This window comes from Rhinolophus sinicus, chromosome 14, assembly GCF_057876585.1.
Source record: "Rhinolophus sinicus isolate RSI-liver-muscle chromosome 14, RSI-T2T, whole genome shotgun sequence".
Taxonomy (NCBI): domain Eukaryota; kingdom Metazoa; phylum Chordata; class Mammalia; order Chiroptera; family Rhinolophidae; genus Rhinolophus; species Rhinolophus sinicus.
Window position 1 is genome coordinate 111,642,174 of NC_142514.1, and position 19,371 is coordinate 111,661,544.

Sequence of the window (19,371 nt, forward strand, 5' to 3'; positions counted from 1 at the left end):
ATCCATGAACATGGTATATTTCCATTTATTTAGGTTTGTTTATTTGTTTATTTATTTTAGGTCTTTTTTTTATTTAAAGATGTCAGCGTTTTATACTGAGGGTCACTACAGGTTGAGGATGTTTACTTCTATTCGTAGTTGCTTATTGTTTTTTATCAGGAATGGATGTTGAATTTTGTTAAAATTTTTTCTGCATCTGTTGAGATAATTGTGTGGTTTTTGTTTCTTCAGTCTGTTATTGATGTGTTGAATTATGTTGATGGATTTTTCACAGGTTGAGTCAACCTTGTGTTCCTGGCATATATACCCGACTAGGGCAAGATGTGTTATCCAATTGATATATTATTGGATTGAATTTGGAGATTGATGTTGGAAGATTTTTAACTATAAATTCAATTTCTTTGATAGTACAGGATTATTTAGTTTACATACCTGTTTTTCAGAGACTTTTGATAATTTGTTTTTAGAATTTGTACAGTTCACCTAAGTTGTTGGATGTATGAGCATAAAGTTCTTGAACGTTATTGCCTTATCCTTTTAATGTGTGTAGGCTCTGTAGTGATATTGCCTCTTTCATTATTGATTTTTGATCTTCTTATTAGTTCCTTCTGTTTGGGGTTTAATTTGTTCTCTAGTTTCTTAAGGCAGAAGCTTAGATCATTGGTTTGAGAGCTTCTTTCCTAACATGCATTAGGTATGATAAGTTTTTCTCTAAACACTGCTTTAGTCATGTGTCACAAATTGTGACAGTATTTTCTTTTTTTTCAATTCAAAATATGTTCTAATTTTTTTTTAATTTTTTTTTTGAGAGTTCCTCTTTGACTCATGGATTATTTGGAAATGTGTTGTTTAATTTCCAATTGTTTGGGGAATTTTTTTTTTTTTATGGTTTCCAGTCTAATTACATTATGGTAGAGAACATAAATTTTTGTACTCTAAATTATTTATAATTGTTTTGATTTCTTTTATGATTCAGAATAAGGTGCACTTTGTTGAGTGTTCCATATGCATTTGAAAGAATGTGTATCTGCCATCATTGGGTTAATTATTGTAGAAATGGTGTCAACCTATGGTCATTGGTACCAATTCAATGCCAACAAGAATCTCCACTTTGGGGTGTGGTGAAGAAGGAAATTTTGCTCAGTGCAAATAGCTCATTTATTACACAGCACTGCTCTGAGAACAGCACCGCTGTGGAACAGCTCAGTAATGTTACAGCTCAGTTATAAAGCAGCACGGCTGTGAGGTGGCCCTGAAGCGGCCCAGAGGCGAGGCCCCTCTCCATCTAGACAGCTCTGCTCTGCTCAGCTCCACTCTGGCGAGGCGTCTTTGGTGTTTCATCTTCAGTGTTACAGCTCCAGCTGGGGAAACACAACCTTCAGTGGAAAGGGAAATCACACTCTCTGATAGGAGCTGACTTGTACAGAGAGAAGTCCCTGTCCCTGGTCCATCCTCGTGCAAATGAGGACTCCAAATCTTTGTAGTTTGATTGGTCCCAAAAGCACTGTCTTGATTGGTCAGAATGGAGCTGCTCTGATTGGTTGGTGAAGGTGCTAATAGCGTTGTAGCTGCACAGCTCCCATTGATTAGGGAAAGTCTCCATCCTACTGGTTGAAATAGGATTCCAGGAACTCCTTTATAATGGCTGGTTCAGATGGCAAGAGCACATTGCAGGCAGGCAATTCAGTGCAGGCTTCTCCCTGAAGTGCAGTTTGTGTGAGAGGCCCCTGTTTAGAAACAGCTATAGGCTCTGTTTTTAAACTTGAGCTTAGTTAGCCACCAGGACCCTTCTTGGTAGGTATCTTCTTTGTCAGGATCCACATTGTTACTTAGAGCCAGTTGGTTGATGGTGTTCAATTCTATAAAGGACTGGTGTGAAAGCATGAGTGACAAGTGAGGAAGTGGTTTAGCAATTACAGATAACACTTTTCAAAAGCTTTGGTTGTAAGGGGAAGGGAAAGAGTTCTGTTAAAGATGAGAGTGACTGGAATATATATAAATATAATTGGAAGGGCTTAGTAGAGAGAGTGGTGAATACACAGAAAATTGATTATGTATGTTTCCTGAGAAGGGGCTCCAAAGCAAGAGACCTACGGTAGAACTATTACAAGGAAGAAGATAGTTTTTCTAATAAGGTAGGAAGAAAAGTTGAAAACTTTTAGTGGCTTTCCTGCACACCTCATATGAAATGTGGACTCCTCTTCCAGGCCTTGGAATCGCTTCTGCCTACCTGTCGGACCTTTTAACTCAACAGCCCACTTGCATCCTTCTAATTTCTGTTCTGTAGCTGCAGTGGCCATACTTAGATTCTCTGACCAAGTGATTTCCAAACATTTTTTTAAAACAGACTGTATTTTTTTCAGAGCAGTTGTAAATTCACAGCAAAATTAACCTGAAAGTGTGGAGTTCCCATATACCCCCCTAACCTCAAACACGCACAGTCTTACCCACTGTTAACATCCTGCACTAAAGTGGTAACTTCGTTTCCATCAGTGAACCTACACTGACACCTCATAATACACATAGTTTACAGTTTACATCAGGGCCACTCTTGGTGTTGTATATTCTATAGGCTTTGGCAAATGTGTAATGACATGTATCCATCATTATAGTACCATACAGATTAGGTTGACTGCCCTAAAAATCCTTTGTGCTCCACTTTTTTATCCCTCCCTTACCCTATTCCTACCAACCAGTGATTTTACTATCTCCATAGCTTTGACTTTTCCAGAATGTCATATAATTGGAGTCAGATAGTACTCGTATGTGGTGTTTTTAGATTGGCTTCTTTCACTTAGTTATATGCATTTAACTTTCATCCATGTCTTTTCATGCCTTGATAGCTCATTTCTTTTTAGCACTGAATAATACTTCTGGATTGTACCACAGTTTAATTATCCATTCACTTACTGAAAGACATTTGGATATGCTTTTAAATTTGGCAATTATGAATAAAGCTGCTATAAATATCTGTATACAGATAAGTTTTCAGATCATTTGGGTAAATACCAAGCAGTGTGATTGCTGGATTGTATGGTGAAAGTATGTTTCGTTTTGTAAGAAACTGCCAAACTGTCTTTTAAAGTGGCCATTGTTAATATCTGTATTAAATCTCAGTAAATCTTAATTTTTGTTTGTAATTTTAATTAAAAAAATAAGAGTTACAATATTTCGTTCTGACACTGGTATGGATCATCTCACACACTTCAGAGAGAGCAAGCTCTTGCTTTGTGGCATTTGTCCTTCTCTTGTCAAGGCTACCTTCTGTATGGCTGTTTTCTTCTCATACTTTAGGTCTCAACTTAAATGTCACTGCCGTTTTCTGATTGCTCTTTCTAAATTTGTCACTCTTTTTACTTTCTGTCATAGAACTCTGTTGCCTTCATAATATTTTTGTGAAAAGGACCAATAGTTTTGTTTAAATGAACAATACTTTTAAATAATTCATGAAGGAAATGTCTCAAAATCAAAGTATATTTAGAACTGGATGAAAATGGAAGTTACTACATACCAAAATTTGTGGAATGCAATTAAAGATATGCTGAGAGGGTAGTTTATAGCATTAATTGTCTACATTAGAAAATAGGAAAGATCTCAAATCAATAATCTGAACTTCCATCTCAAGAAACTAGAAAAACAAACCCAAAAACTTTAAATCAGGCAGAAATAAATGAAATTTGAAAACAAAAATAAAGAAAAATTAGTGAAACAAAAAGCTGATTCTTTGAAAACGTCAATAAAATCTAGAACCTTTAACAAGAGTGACTAATATAAAAAGAGAGAAGACACAAATTAGTGATATTAGGAATGAAATGGGATATAATTGCAGATCCTATAGCTATTGAAAGAAGGAAATCCTGTGAATCTACGCACGTAAATTTGACAACTGAATTTAAATGGACCAATTCCTTAATATTACACACTGTCAAAACTCACCCATATGGCATAGGTACTCTAGATAGTTCTACAACTTAAATTGTATTCATAATTTAAATCTTTTGACAAAAGAAATGGGGAGCAAGACATGTTCACTGTCACCGCTCCTATTCAGCACTGTACTGGAGGTTCATAGTAAGGTTCCTATAGTGAGTTGAAAGACATGATTGATGGCTTCCTGCAGAGTAAAGGACAGGTTTGCTTTCAGCCCATTTATTATAAAAAGCTTGGGGTTTCTCTTCTGTAATGTAGCTTCCCATTTGCACCTGTCACCTGTCCCTCTCATGTTGCCTTTGAGATTGAGGAATTTATGCAAAAATGAAGGAATCCTGGCTACTATTATTGCTGTGAGAAATAAATCTTTATTAGTCAAACAGCATTAAAACAACAAAACTGGAGTGTGTACTGTGTCAAGTGCTTTGTTAGGCCTAGATGGAGGAACATAGGATTATAGAAGGAGCTTATCTGAAGTCTGGCTCTTAAACTGGTGTTTACGTTCTCTGCGGACTGAAGTTGTTCCTGTCTTGAAGGTAATTTATATAAAATACAATGAAAGATTAATGGGATGCTTTTACTGTATTAAATATAAGTTAGTATAATTTTAATCTTTTTTATATGTGGGATTGTTGAAATTTGAATTGTGACATTTATGTTAAATGATTTGCTGATTTTCTTTTTAAAAAAATAATACGTTTTTATTTGTTTTTTTCAGAATTGTTCTCTGTGTACTTCAAGCTGTATCTTAAACCTTCACAAGACATCAATAGAGTTTTAGTGGCTAGAATAATTCAAGCTGTGACTAAAGGATGCTGTTCACAAACTGATGGATTAAATTCCAAATTCTTGGATTTTTTTTCAAAGGCTATTCAGAATGCAAGGTAATCTAATTTCTTTTTGTTTTGTTTTATATTGAAAATCCATTTGATCTTGGAAGACTATGTTTTAAATTCAGTAACTAAAAATACTACCAATTTTTTTAAAATTGGCTTATTATGGTAGAGCTGGTAGATTCTCAAAGCAAATATTGGTCAGGTCCAACACTTCCTGAATATCCATTATGCAGAATATGAAATGATGCTTTCCAGTGGGAGATCCTGTCTTGCTTTTCTAATGACAGGAAAAGCTAAATATCCTATAAGTAGTTTTATTTACCCCATTTTGAGGGTAAGAATAAAATAAAATAATGTATTTTGGAAGTATCATTATCTTAAGTTTGTATGGTATTACCAAGTTTATGACGTGAAACATTTTATAAATGGTAGGTATTACAGATCAGTTTTGTATAATTTTAGACAGTGTTTCAGTAGCAGAGAGAGCTAACAGGAGTACTCTCAGCACCAAATAAGAGCTGTTTTTTGTTGCTGTGTAGTGCTGCTGTGATTTTTTTTTTTCTAAATAGTTCTGAAACTAAGGCTATTGTTATTTGAAAATTAAGATTTTTTTCTTTTCTTTCAGCATGCAGCTTCATAACTGTCTTTACTTTGTGTATTCCCCCCGCCATGGTTATACCAAGCTGAGTCTGTTTATTTTCTGTCATAGACAAGAGAAGATCTCTGCAGGTCTAAATCATATCTTAGCAGCATTTATTATCTTTCTCAAGACTTTGGCTGTTAACTTTCGAATTCAAGTGTGTGAATTAGGAGATGAAATTCTTCCTACTTTGCTGTATGTTTGGACTCAGCACAGACTTAATGATTCCTTAAAAGAAGTAATTATTGAATTATTTCAACTGCAAATTTATATCCATCATCCAAAGGGAGCCAAAACCCAAGATAAAGGTATAAAGGAAATTTTTACTGTTTTGAATTTGCTTCTTCGTTGAAACATAAAGGCTTAAGTATGAAATCTGTATTTGTTAAGAGGTTATGACCTTCCTCTGGATTGCTGTGCTTGGTAAGGATATTAGTCATGATAATATTTTTCACACATTTTTTTAGAATTTGAAGCTGTCATAGCAAGTCATATTACGCCTTACCATTTGTTTAGTTATGCTATGAAGCATACAAACCAATAGGAGACACTGTTCCCTCTAGGAGCTATTTATGCAGCAATAATTAGTTGCTAGGAGATGTGACACACACTAAGAATTTAGAGAAAGCAGGATCTTGTTTATTCACATAGTGCTTTTGTTAGAAGACAAAAGAGATGCATGTGGACTGAAAATAGCCAGTTAGTTCTCAAGGAAGATACGTACATACAGTCGTAAACCTCATAGCTACTCCAAGCCTCTGTTTGCTGGGAAAACCAGAAATGAATGACCCATTCACCCTTGATTCCTTTGCATTTGTCTTTCATCAAGAAAATAGTGCTTGGTATAGCTCCATTCACTAGACAGGAACTTGATTGGGTGGAAGTGGAACTGAATGAGTTTCCTCATGCTCAGGCAACGTTTGTCTCTGGGCTTGTGCTAGCCTAAGGACCAATTCATCATGGCTAGCTTAATGACCACTAAGAAATCATGCTACATTGAGTCATAGCAGGTAAAAGAGAGGAGAACTCTTACAGCCACTTTCTATTAAAAGTAGCTGTGTATGTTTCAAGAGTTCTTCTGGTGTGTTTGGTTAGGTGTATTTGTAGCCCATGAAACTACCATGAGTCAAAGAATGGTGGCTTTTCTTAGTTTTTCATCTTTCACATAGCTCTCACCGGGATGAAAATCAGGCTTATAAGGAAATCATATGATGTATGTAGCGTTTTAGTTAACTGCATATTTAGGATGAATTGAAAATTGGCAGGAGGATGAGGCTGCCAGAAACACTAATATAGTTTTAGGCTACATTAATAAATTTCATGGTTTTTTGTGGGAAGTAATAGCTCATTGTTCACCATACAGATCACAGTTGGAGTATTATTATGTGCACCAGACTTTGTAGAGTCAACATTTTAAGAGGGACATAAGTTGACTGGAGTGTGTCTAGGGCAAGAGGACTGGGTTGATGAGAATTCTGGATAACAACATGTCGTTCATACACTAACTAGTTAAAGGAACTGGTAATGTTTTTCTCTTCAATGAAGACATGGGGAGAACTTGGTCCTCATAGAAAAGAGGAGCTGTCTTCATTGTATTTGCCTCAGGGAAGAGTAGAAATTAGAGAAAGTATGAGATTTTGAGTTGATTAGAGAAAGATCAAAATATGGAAGAATTTTATAACAAATACATTTAACTGAGTGTGAAATGCACACTGTTATGAAGTAGAGCTTGTCAACGATGTCAGAAGAGGAATTAGTACTGAATAGCAGGTTGGGCCTGATGTCTTTGAATGTTTCCACCTTGACAGATGAATAGTGTTGTGGCAGTTGGCAATACAAATGTAGTGTATATATGTTATAATTTTTTGAATTACAGGTGCTTATGAATCAAGAAAATGGAGAAGTATCTTATACAACTTATATGAGCTGCTGGTTAATGAGATAAGTCATATAGGAAGCAGAGGGAAATATTCTTCAGGATCTCGTAATTATGCTGTCAAGGAAAACTTGATTGAATTGATGGCAGATGTTTGTCACCAGGTATAGTGGGTCTTGTTACATTTTGAAATTTCCTGTTAATTTTTCTCATACTGGGCTTTTAAAACCTGTGTTTTGATAAAAAAAAAAAAATCTGTAAAATTACTCTGTACATGTGACTACTCCTTTCAAGACACCATAAATATTTAGAATTGCCCTTCTGACTTAAAAGATAACTCTTCCGCATATATAAACATAGTGAAAACTGATGATGAACTTTTCCATTCTTGAAAGATTATCTATAGGAAGTAAGTTTAACCCTAAGTTTCTTCTTTTTGTTCTACTGAGTTAGAAATCACATAGCATGAAATTCACTATTTTAAAATATACCATTCAGTCATTTTTAGTATTTTCAACATGTGTACCCATCGCCACTATTTATAATAATTCTAGAACATTTCCATCAGCCCCAAAACAAACTTTGTACCTATTAGCAGTTAGTCCTGCTTCCCCACTTCTTCTAGTCCCTAGCAGCCAACCACTAAGCTACTCTCTGTCTCTATGGATTTTTGCCTGTTTTGAACATTTCATGTAATTGGAACCATACAGTATGTGGCCTTTTGTGTCTGCCTTTCACTTAGCATAATGTTTTCAAGGTTTATTCATGTTATACCATGAATCAGTGTTTTATTCCTTTTTATCGCTGAATACTATCCTATTGTATGGACATGTTACTGTTTGTTCACCCATTCGTCAGTTGATGGCTTAATGTTTCTTAAGTAAAACTTTTTTTCCCAGGGTTTTGATTAACATCCTAGATAGTTTCACTTGTTATATATTTTCTTAATGCTAAATTTGATTTAATTCCTTTGAAAATAGAGGTTTTTGTTTTACTTTTAGATATCTTGGTGCTCTTAGTAAATATTAGTAAATATTAGGAACTAAAACTAAAACTTTACTTGGTAATATTTGCTTTTTAGAGCGACATTGCACTCATGCAAAATGTTTGTTACTACATTACCATATTTATTTATTTCTATAATATATTACTCTTGCTTTATGACTTCCCTGTATCTTCATTTGAGGAGAAACATTTTTTCCTAATGAACTATTAGAAAACAAAGCAATGTGAAAAACAAACAGGTTTTCCTTTTTTTATTTTACAGGTTTTTAATGAAGATACCAGATCTTTGGAGATTTCTCAGTCTTACACTACCACACAAAGAGAATTTAGTGATAATAGTGTACTATGCAAAAAGAGGAAAATAGAATTAGGCTGGGATGTAATAAAAGATCATCTTCAGAAGTCACAGAATGATTTTGAACTCGTGCCTTGGTACAATGTTGCTTTTTTTCTCTTTCAGTGTCATCTTCGTTTCATTTAATTGTTCTCACAAGACCTCCAGTAGAATCCTTTAGTCTAATTGGGCAGAACTAGTGATATGGCTGATCCCAAACAAGTCACTGACAAAGGGGAACGTGATTTGCAGTATACATTGATTTCAACCATTATGTCTCATCTGTTAGGGCTAGGGACAGGGTCACCTCTCTTAAGCATATTGCCATAACAAGGAAGAAGGGAGAATGGCTGCCTGGTGGGTGATCATGAGTGTGTGCCTTATGGAATTCACTGAGTTGTGTACCTCAACCAACACAAAGAGATTTGCATATATAGCACCTTCCAATAGAATTAGATAAGGACGAAATTAAAGATAGCATTCAGAAGTCACAGAATAATTTGGACCTTATGCCATGATAAAAGGTTATCTTTTCTTATTTGCTATGTTTTTAGTTTCATGTAGCATTCACAATTATTTAATTAAATAAGTTGTGGAATTCCATGAAATCAAAGTATTAGGTCTGATAGGAATCTTCAGAATCTATCTAGTTCAGCCTGTTTGCTTTACTAAAAGGATAACTGAAACCAGGAAAGATTAAGCAGCTTGCCTAAGGACAGTTAGAAATTTGTAGATTTTGTGATTAGTGTTCTTTTGATTTTTATCATGTTGATAGAGTGGTTAAATACAATTGAGCTGTAAGGGGAAAACGTATTGATTTAGATATCTGTTGCTTAAGCTCTTTTTTTTTTTTTTGTAGTTGAGGGTGCCTATTTCAGATTGTTTAATTTGTCCATTTAGTCAAGAGTTATTTGTTGAACACCTGCTGTGTGCCAAGCATTAGGGATATAGAGACGATAAGTTAAAGTTCCTATTCCTGAGTAGCAAACATTCTAGAGAACTCACGGCAAGTATTTATTGAATCAACTGAATTAATGCCAAGGAAAGGCACTTTTGGGACATAGGTGCAATAAATCAGAAATAAAACATTGCTAATTTAGTTATTCTTTAAGGTTTTTGTGTAATAGAAATATGATAGCTTATCCAGCTAGCCAAAAAGTTGTCAATCATCTTGCCACTTTAGGAAGTAGGGCCTAATAAAAATTAAGAGCCAGTGTACTGTGACAGGAGTATGGAAAATGACGATAGTGACACTGTAATTAGGATATTGTAAGGGTACTGTGTCTATATGTTTATTTTCTTTCAGCTTGTCACTGGAATTGAATACTTTTCTAATTAATTATACTTTTTTTAGGTTACAGATCACAACGCAATTAATATCAAAATATCCTGCAAATTTACCTAACTGTGAGCTGTCACCGTTATTGATGATACTATACCAGCTTCTTCCTCAACGACGACATGGGGAACGCACACCATATGTGTTACGATGCCTTACAGAATTTGCATTGTGTCAAGGCAAGAAGTCGAACCTAGAAAGCTCACAAAAGTCAGATTTATTGAAACTCTGGATTAAAATTTGGTCTGTTATCTTTCGCAGTATAAGTTCTGAACAAATACAAGCTGAAAACTTTGGCTTACTTGGAGCCATAATTCAAGGGCATTTAGTTGAGGTTGACAGAGAATTCTGGAAGTTATTTACTGGGTCAGCCTGCAAACCTTCATGGTAAGTTGACTATGCATTGTATCAGTTTTTGCAGTTGTTATATTTGTGTGTGTGTGTAGCTATCTCTTTCCCCATTTTTGGAGTTTGTAACTTCAGTTAAAGATTGTTAAATTCTATTTCAGATGCTCTTGTTGTTTGTCCAGGAAGAATAAATAAATAAATGTAAATTTAGTTTCAAATGTGGAGAGTTTACTAAGGCAAGTTTTAAAGAATTAAGTGTTTAAATTTTTTTATCTGTAATCTGACAATGCATTACTTGTTTGATCAATATTTATAAACCTTATATTTTCAGTAGTACAGAATACTGTTTAAAACAGTTCTAATTAAGAATTTTCTTAAATGCAATCAAACTTTTAACTTTGTGTTCATTTAGTCAACAGAAGTTTGTATATATCACCATGTGCCAGGCACTGTCCTAGGTATTGCTGGCACTGTGGTAAACAAGGTAGATAAGATCTCTGCCCCTCAAAGAGGTTACTTTTCACATTAATCATCTTGTTTTATTACAGTCCTGCAGTATGCTGTTTGACTTTGGCACTGACCATATGTGTAGTTCCAGAAACTGTAAAAATGGGAATGGAGCAGAATATATGTGAAGTAAATAGAAGTTTTTCTTTAAAGGAATTGATAATGAAATGGCTCTTACTCTATCAGTTAGAGGATGACTTTGAAGACAGAACAGAGCTGCCACCAATTCTTTACAGGTGATTTGAATTTATTCACATGCTGCTGTTTTGGGGGGTTTGTTTTGTAAGGTGTACTCTATTACTTATTTGATACTAGATAGCTTTATTTCACATTGATAATGAAGGATTTCACAAAGCCAGCTCTAGATAGTAAATAGTCCCTTTGTTTTTACAGTGTCTGTGTTTTTGTGCCTGGATCTTTGTTCAGGAACTTTTGCTCTGCTCTTGTCTCTCTGTCTAGACAAGGCGAATAAGGGGAATGTGCATGAAGAACATGTATGTAACTCTTTGAGCACTTATGTGTCCTTTTGTGATCTTCTGTAAATAGGTCCACCTGAACATATATCCAACTCCGGTGTATCCTGAAATCATAACGAGAGTATGATTTCTGGGTGAAATGTGTAAATCAGTGAGGGGAAGAAATGAGAAAAAGACAAAATAGGACTTAAGCACTAGGATGAGGAGTGGCTTGCCCACTTAACCTTTCCCTAATCAGTAATTCGAATTGGATGATTGGAGGACAAACACCTGGATCCTAGTGCTTTCACTTTAATTTCATAATTATTTTATTTCAGAAATGAGCTGTAAAAATTGGACATGATTGTGCTGCTAGGCAGTGCTGAAAACAATAGTAACATAAAATATATACTCCTTAAATTCTTCTTTCAGCTGTTAAAAAATTCAGTATAGACGAAAGCAATTTTAATTTTGGGTCCAAATTTTAGAAGGCAGTGTTAAAGCCAAACATGGATATTTAAGTTTAAAGAATATTTTAAATGACTTTTCGTCTTTTAAGTGAAGATTTTTATTTTCCTTTATAGTAATTTTCCTCATCTTGCACTGGAGAAAATTCTTGTGAGTCTCACTATGAAAAACTCTAAAGCTGCAATGAATTTTTTCCAGAGTGTGCCAGAATGGTATGTTATCTAATAGAGTTCTGTGTTATTTTAAGATCTAATTACATCTATTTTAAGTTCTAATTACAAAGGTGATAATTTTAGCAGAGTAGTAATAGCTGCATCTAAAAATTATGAACTAAATTGGTCAATTTAAAAAAATTACAACTGGGGCCGGTCCGGTGGCTCAGGCGGTTAGAGCTCCATGCTCCTAACTCCAAAGGCTGCCGGTTCGATTCCCACATGGGCCAGTGGGCTTTCAACCACAAGGTTGCCAGTTCAACTCCTCAACTCCCGCAAGGGATGGTGGGCTCCGCCCCCTGCAACTAGTAATGGCAACTGGACCTGGAGCTGAGCTGTGCCCTCCACAACTAAGACTGAAAGAACAACAACTTGAAGCTGAACAGCACCACAACAGATTGAAAGGACAACAACTTGACTTGGAAAAAAGGCCTGGAACTACACACTGTTCCCCAATAAAAAAAAAAAAAAAGTTCTGTTCCCCTTCCCCAATAAAATCTTTTAAAAAAAAATTACAACTGTTAGCCAGGGGAAAGTTTCTTTAATTCAATGACTGCAATTTATATTCTGTAAATTTAGATCTAGTTTACTATTTTTTAATGCTTTATAGTATGACATGTGACATTTCCTAATGGAAAAAGTAAAATGATTATGATGGGGAATTAAGAACATAAAAATTATGTGAAATGAGTTCTTTAAAGGGATGACCCATTTTTATATGTTAAATAAAATCTGACTGTTAGCTTTAAAAACTAATGATAATTCAGGAAAGGGAAAACAGAAATAAATCTAAACTCCTCATTTTAGTTGATTGACTCAAAGGCTTATGTTTATCACTATGACTGAAAATGACTCACTGGCGTGAAGATTTCTAATCTCCAAGACAGCATAAGATGAAAAAAATGCTACATTTTTGGAGAAGTAAAGGTTAAAAAAGGGAAATGTTTTCAGATAATGTGTTATATCTGGTGTTGTTTTTAATACTTTCTGAATTTGCCTTTGAGATTGTAACTGGTGTTTCTTTTGTCCATCTATTAGTAAAATTTGCTGCTGAATAACGAAATTTGATATAGTAAAGTCCAAAGAAGAGAAGCATTTAAAAGAATAATCCATTAATTGTATAAACAGTCTTTGAATAACGTAGACGCTAAGTTAATATTTTCATTTGTAAAATATTGCTGCTATATGAAGGTGAAGTAGTAGGTAGTTTGAGTATGAATTAAAGATCTTAACTTTCTTGCAGTGAGCAACACCAAAAAGATAAAGAAGAGCCTTCATTCTCAGCAGTTGAAGAACTATTTCTTCAGACTACTTTTGACAAAATGGATTTTTTAACGGTTGTGAAAGAATGTGCTATAGAAAAGCACCGATCCAGTATAGGCTTTTCTGTCCACCAAAATCTCAAGGAATTGCTGGATCGCTATCTTCTGGGATTGTCAGAACAGTGTCTAAATAACGACTCATCTGAGGTGAGGTTTTCAAAAAGAACTAAAGCCTGTATTTAATTCCACTTTGGTAGACTTTTAGGAAGCAGAAATGGGCAGGAAAGGCTCTATGGATGGTGAGAAACAATTTTAAAAGCAGTGAACAACAGTACATGTCTGTAAGTAGGGAAAACAGCATGAAAAATGAAAACTAATTAATAATTTGATATTTTTTTTGTACCAAGAATTCTGGTAGACTAAAGCAGTAGAATTTTTGGGGTGGGTTAGCGGAAAATAATAATGGTTTTGAGCATAGTGATTATTTGATGAAAAAGAACTTCTCAATACAGTGGAGGGAGATGTTACAGTAACAGAAAAGGACATAATTGAAACTGATCTAATAGATTTTGGGGGTGCTTAAAAGGATGAGTGATTAATAAATGTAATAAATGAACTAGCAGTCACTCATGTTTTAGAGGTCATCTAGTAATTTCTCATATCATTTTCTTTCTCGTCTTAAAATTCTCTTCATGTGTGTTACTCTCTTGCCAAAACCGTCATGTTTTCTACCTATTTCTATATGTTCAAATCATCAACATGTCAAAATCCTTGCTAAAGCCTTTCTTAGATAATCTCAGCCATAATAATTCATCTTTTAATTTTTAATAGTACTTATTGTTTCTATTTTTAAGTGACACTTAGCATCTTCCTTGTACCGAAATTTGTGTATGTCTTTTATACATAAATATCTCTTAAACCATGCTATAAGTTCCTTAAAGGGCATATATACAGACATATATGTGTATCTTTGTATCTACCATAGTGCCTTGTTACATGGTAGATGGTAAAATATTTGTTGAATAAAATAAAACCTAAAATGAGTGAATTCAGTAGCCAGAGATAGTGAGCCGAAGAACCGGAAAAAGGAAGTGTGCCTGTTTCATCTGCCTTATCCTTAATTACTGACATTCTTCTCAATTACAGTTGTAACCACTTTCATTACAAAATAATAGTGTCTTCTGTGTTTTCTCCCAAAATGCCATTTTCTACAATATAGGAACAAAAAATCTGAAATTGTTTTCCTGTGTAATCTTTTCAAATTTTTAACATACTTCTGTGTAATTGGCTAAGTGATATCTACTTGCAAAAATATTTGTGCCAGTCTGTGGAGTCTAAAGAGCTGAATAAGTCTAGGTTCTTGTTCTTCAGAAGCTCTTTATGAATCTTATTAATTTCTGCTTATGTTTTAAAGTTAGAGACCTTTATTTCCGACCAGTTTTTTTCTTTCCTTCCTACCTCAGATACTTAAGGGCCATGTGTTCAGTATGCTGTGTCAGTTTAAGAGGAGATATCTTACTTGGCCATTAGGTGATACTTCTGCCTTTTTTCCTGAGAATCCTGGTTATCACAGCTCTGCAGGGATCTCTTAGATGTTTTTTTTGAGATGATCAGAATTATGCCACTGTTCACTCAATTAACTGACCTTTTGTTAATATATAAAATTTGTCCTTACAAGAGATAATCATAGTGTACTCAAAATTATTTATGAGCTATGTATATATATTTTATTTGTGTTTTACTTTAAGACTACAGATACAGAAACACTTGTCCGGTGTTCAAGTCTTTTGGTGGGTGTTCTTGGTTGCTATTGTTATGTGGGTATGATCACTGAAGAGGAAGCATACAAATCAGAATTATTCCAGAAAGCCAAGGTAGGAGAATTCATGCAAATAAAATTCTGGATTAATTTGAATGAAATGTATTCTTGGGAAAATTGGCACATTTATTTGGAAAATAAATTTTTATGTAGGTTCACCCTTTCTCTTTCATTTATGCAGTCTGAGAAGAAATGATACTATGTGTCCTTAAGATTTGAAATTATTTTAAGCCAACTATAAATATAGTAATTGAAATAATACCACATTAAAATTTAATCTCATAACCAAAAATACTGATTTTTATCTGTACTTTTAAAAGTTTTTCCTGTGATCAATTATCTAAAGAACCCTTGACTAAGAGTGTTAATCAAGTAGGCCCTAAACATGAAACTTATTTTCATCTCTAGCTACCACTCTGTCAGCGGTGTGATTTGTAAGAATGGGGTATAAGATTTGACATTTTTAAAAAAATTGTTCATAATTTTTAATTGTACTATAAATTAAGTATGACTTCTTAAAGCACTTAATTTTACCTTTAAAACTTTAAAAAGCAATCATTAAACTGTAATTTTAATTGGAATTTGGATTTTTCCTTTTATTCTTAATAGTCTTTGATGCAATGTGCAGGAGAAAGTATCACTCTGTTTAAAGATAAGACAAATGAGGAATCTAGAATTGTTTCATTGAGAAATATGATGCATCTATGTACAAGCTGTTTATGTAACTGTACTAAGGTAAGATGTTCTTCCTACTTGACAGTATAACCTAGCTGGGGGTTAATAACCAGGTGGTGTTATTGTTTGTTTGGTCCATTCATAATTTTTTACACTAATTTAAAATTAAATTGAATGGTAAATAAAAAGTAGTATTCAGAATAAAGCAGTAGATAATCTGAGTTCCTCATGAAACTAATGCCATCATTTCAAGAAGGTTTCTGAGATTACCTTACCATTTTTATATACTACAGAGGTGACTCTTTTATTCCCAGGATATTTTCATTAATTTAATAAAAATTTGTTGACTGTTAGCTATGTGATGTGCATACCACTATACAAGTGCTAGTGAGCAGCCACACAGATAAACAATTCCAGCACGTACATTACTCTTTTTTTGCCAAGAGAGTCTTACATAACATTTAGTAGAAAGAGTGCTACTGTGTGTAGTGTTTGTTTTGGAGCAGGCCTGAGGGGTAGCTGAGCCAGGCCAGTGTGCTGATAATAATTGCATACATTTTTGAAAGCTAATATTAAGTACATGTCCATATATCAGTATGATCAGCATGTATTTTTGGTTTTGTAATGTGTTTTTCTATGTTTTGTTATAAGTGCGGAAAGAGAAAAGTGGAAGAATAAACTCTAAGCTACAATGATTGCTTGCTTACGTTTAGGGTCATTAGCTGGTATTTTACTTTAATATTGGTTTTGCACAATGAAAGATGTGCTATAGTTATTATTCTAAGAAAAGATGTTAGTATTTTTGAAATAATTTATAACTCTTTATCTATGCTCTTTATGATAGAGAATTTCCAGTGTAAAGGAAAATCTACATTTCATTCAAGATAGAGAAAATATTGTCTGCCAGGAATAATTGTTTTTATTTCTTTGTTTATGTGGTGTTTTGTTTGTCTTAATGACAGCACACTCCAAATAAGATTGCATCTGGCTTTTTCCTACGATTGTTAACATCAAAGCTAGTGAATGATATTGCAGATATTTGTAGAAATTTAGTAAGTATTCTTCCTGTTTTACTACCATATTTCGTTGATTCTAAGATGCTTTTTTTTTCATTGAAATCTCTCTTAAGGATGCATCTCACAATATATGGCATCGTATGTTTTTTCAAATGTGGAAATCAAAGTATTTGGTTGGGGGAAATATATTTGATTGTTTCTTAATATCAATACCTAGCATAGTACCTGGCTTTTAGTTTCTTAATAAATACTAACAGACTGAGTGATTAGGTACTAATCATCCAGGCTCATACCTACTTCTGTGTAACAGTGTACCAGACTTCAAAATAATTCTCTATCCTTGAAAATAAAAACAAAAACCTTGCCAGACAAGCAACATATTCTCATCATGGTATTTATTTTCCTTCCATACAAATGGGCTTCTACCAAACATACTTTTTTGTCTGGACTAGTACCTGGCACACGTCGTAGATAATTGAAATATCTAATGAGTGCAAAAATATTTTGTAACTTGATTATTTTCATTTAATAATAAATCTTGGTTATTTTTAATGTTGCTACACAGTGATATACCTTACTTTTTATTTTTTATTTTTTGTAGTAGCATGGTATTTCACTATTTTTAGCCCATTGGATCTTAATTAACATTTTAAGTAGTTTCTTTTTTTTGTTGTTACAAAGAGTTCTGCGGTAAAGTTTCTTGTATTTTTGTCTGCTTTTATTTGTGCCTATGAAGGATGTAAAATAAATTACAGAAATAAAATTACTTGTTCAGAAAGAATATAAATTTTAATTTTGATGGATATAGTCATCGTCCCCCAAAATAGCCATACCAATTTATACTTTTCCCACAATTTTAAGTAGTATAAAATGTCTTAGTATAAGAAATCATTTGTAAAGCTTGCATATGACTCTGTTATATTGACATATTGTAATTTCCATATCTATTTTCCTATTACTGGACATTTAATAGAAATACTGCAGTGTTCATACACATGGATCTTGAATTATTTGATTAGGTGAATTTTAACTACAACATGCTTCTGAAAGCGCCAACTTGAAAACACATCTTTCTTTTTTCCTTTGAAGGCATCTTTTATCAAAAAGCCACTTGATTGTGGAGAAGTAGACTCAAAGAAAGATGAAACTGATGAAAGTCTAATGGAGATAGAGAATCAGTCACTCAGGAGCCTTTTTAACGATTACCCTGCTGGTAGTGTTAGTGATGCAAATGAATCTGGAGAGAGCCAGCTTACTATAGGTAAAAATATATTTACTGTTTGGGATTTCTTTGACCTCTTCCTATTGATTTGGCATTACAAGAGGCTTCATAGATTCCAATTTTATGCTCACTTCCTTTTAGTATAGTCTATTAGGATTGTTCTTTTATACACACTTTAGAGTCTCCGATTTTTAATTGAATTTATTAGTTTTCTATTCTTCATAGGAAAGTTTTAGAATAATTACTAAAGAAAATCATATAATAGATTATTTGGAAAATAGAAAGCAGGAGAGTGAGAAAGCACCCGTAATGCCCTTAAACCTTAACCCTAACCTGTAATCACTTTTAACCTTTTCTGTTATTTCTCTGTAGACCCTTTGAAAATTGTAAGCAGCATCACTATAAAAACGCCTTTTTATATTTGTTTTACTGTTACTTATAAGCATTTTTTAAATTTAGCTATTTGTATTGATAATCATACTTTGTAATGGCTTCATAATATCCCAATAACATACACGCCACAATTTACTTGACCATTTTTTACAGTCAGAAATGTAGATTCCTATTTCCCTACAATTTAACAGCATTGCAGTGATTGTTTATGTGTATGGATTTTTCCATAGATTGTTTCTTGATGACAGAATCCTTGGGTAACCTTTTATGAAGAATTTTGAAGCTTGTAGTGTATAATCAATTTCACCATAATTGTTTTCCATACTCACTTTTATCTTTTATTTTTTGTTTTTGGTAGAGGGGAAAATCTTTGAGTTAATGTTCACTGTATGTGATCGTTGTGTTCCTCTCTAAGTTTTAATAAGTGCTTTTTATTTTTAGGTGCCATGAGTGCTTTAGCTGAAGAACATCTGTCAAAGCAAGATCTGCTTTTTTTAGACATGGTCAAGTTCCTGTGTATGTGTGTAACTACTGCTCAGACCAATACTGTGTCATTTAGAGCAGCTGATATTCGAAGGAAATTGTTAATGTTAGTTGATTCTAGCATGCTAGACCCTACTAAATCTCTGCACCTACACACGGTGAGTTAAGTGAAATGAAGCAGCTCTTCACTTCGTCTGATATTGTAAATGTAATGGACTGACAGGAGAATCACGTAGTGCCTTTGAAAACTTGAAAGTGCTTCCTTGAGAAATGAATCTGAGACTAGTAATAAAATATACTTCTTTTATGTGCTGTGAAATAAATTGAAGTGGACACTGAAACATTAAAACTTGGATGGAATTTGGATAGATTTATTATCTTTAGGTATAATTAATTATTATAAATTGTTTTAAACTAGGCCAAGAAACACAGGTTCGGAATGTAAAAATATTTACGTAATATTGAAGTTGAAGTCTGAATCTTGCCCTGATCTTAGTTTACTTTCTTTAAATTGATGCAATTTCAGTGACAGGAAAGTTACAGTACTATAA

The 19,371-nt window shown here is 33.7% G+C and overlaps 1 protein-coding gene across 4 annotated transcripts in view; it reads left to right on the forward strand.

Moving 5' to 3' along the window:
• The window catches only part of ATM (ATM serine/threonine kinase), a 119,208-nt gene that overhangs the window by 8,417 nt on the left and 91,420 nt on the right, over window positions 1-19,371 (forward strand). For all 4 annotated transcript variants that reach the window (XM_074335523.2, XM_074335525.2, XM_074335524.2 and 1 more), the window contains 13 exons: window positions 4,649-4,814; window positions 5,476-5,714; window positions 7,283-7,446; window positions 8,550-8,719; window positions 9,976-10,347; window positions 10,857-11,051; window positions 11,855-11,950; window positions 13,194-13,419; window positions 14,961-15,086; window positions 15,641-15,766; window positions 16,669-16,758; window positions 17,812-17,983; window positions 18,779-18,978. In XM_074335523.2, coding sequence (XP_074191624.2) covers window positions 4,649-4,814; window positions 5,476-5,714; window positions 7,283-7,446; window positions 8,550-8,719; window positions 9,976-10,347; window positions 10,857-11,051; window positions 11,855-11,950; window positions 13,194-13,419; window positions 14,961-15,086; window positions 15,641-15,766; window positions 16,669-16,758; window positions 17,812-17,983; window positions 18,779-18,978 — 2,342 coding nt within the window. The remainder of the gene's footprint in view (window positions 1-4,648; window positions 4,815-5,475; window positions 5,715-7,282; window positions 7,447-8,549; window positions 8,720-9,975; window positions 10,348-10,856; window positions 11,052-11,854; window positions 11,951-13,193; window positions 13,420-14,960; window positions 15,087-15,640; window positions 15,767-16,668; window positions 16,759-17,811; window positions 17,984-18,778; window positions 18,979-19,371) is intronic.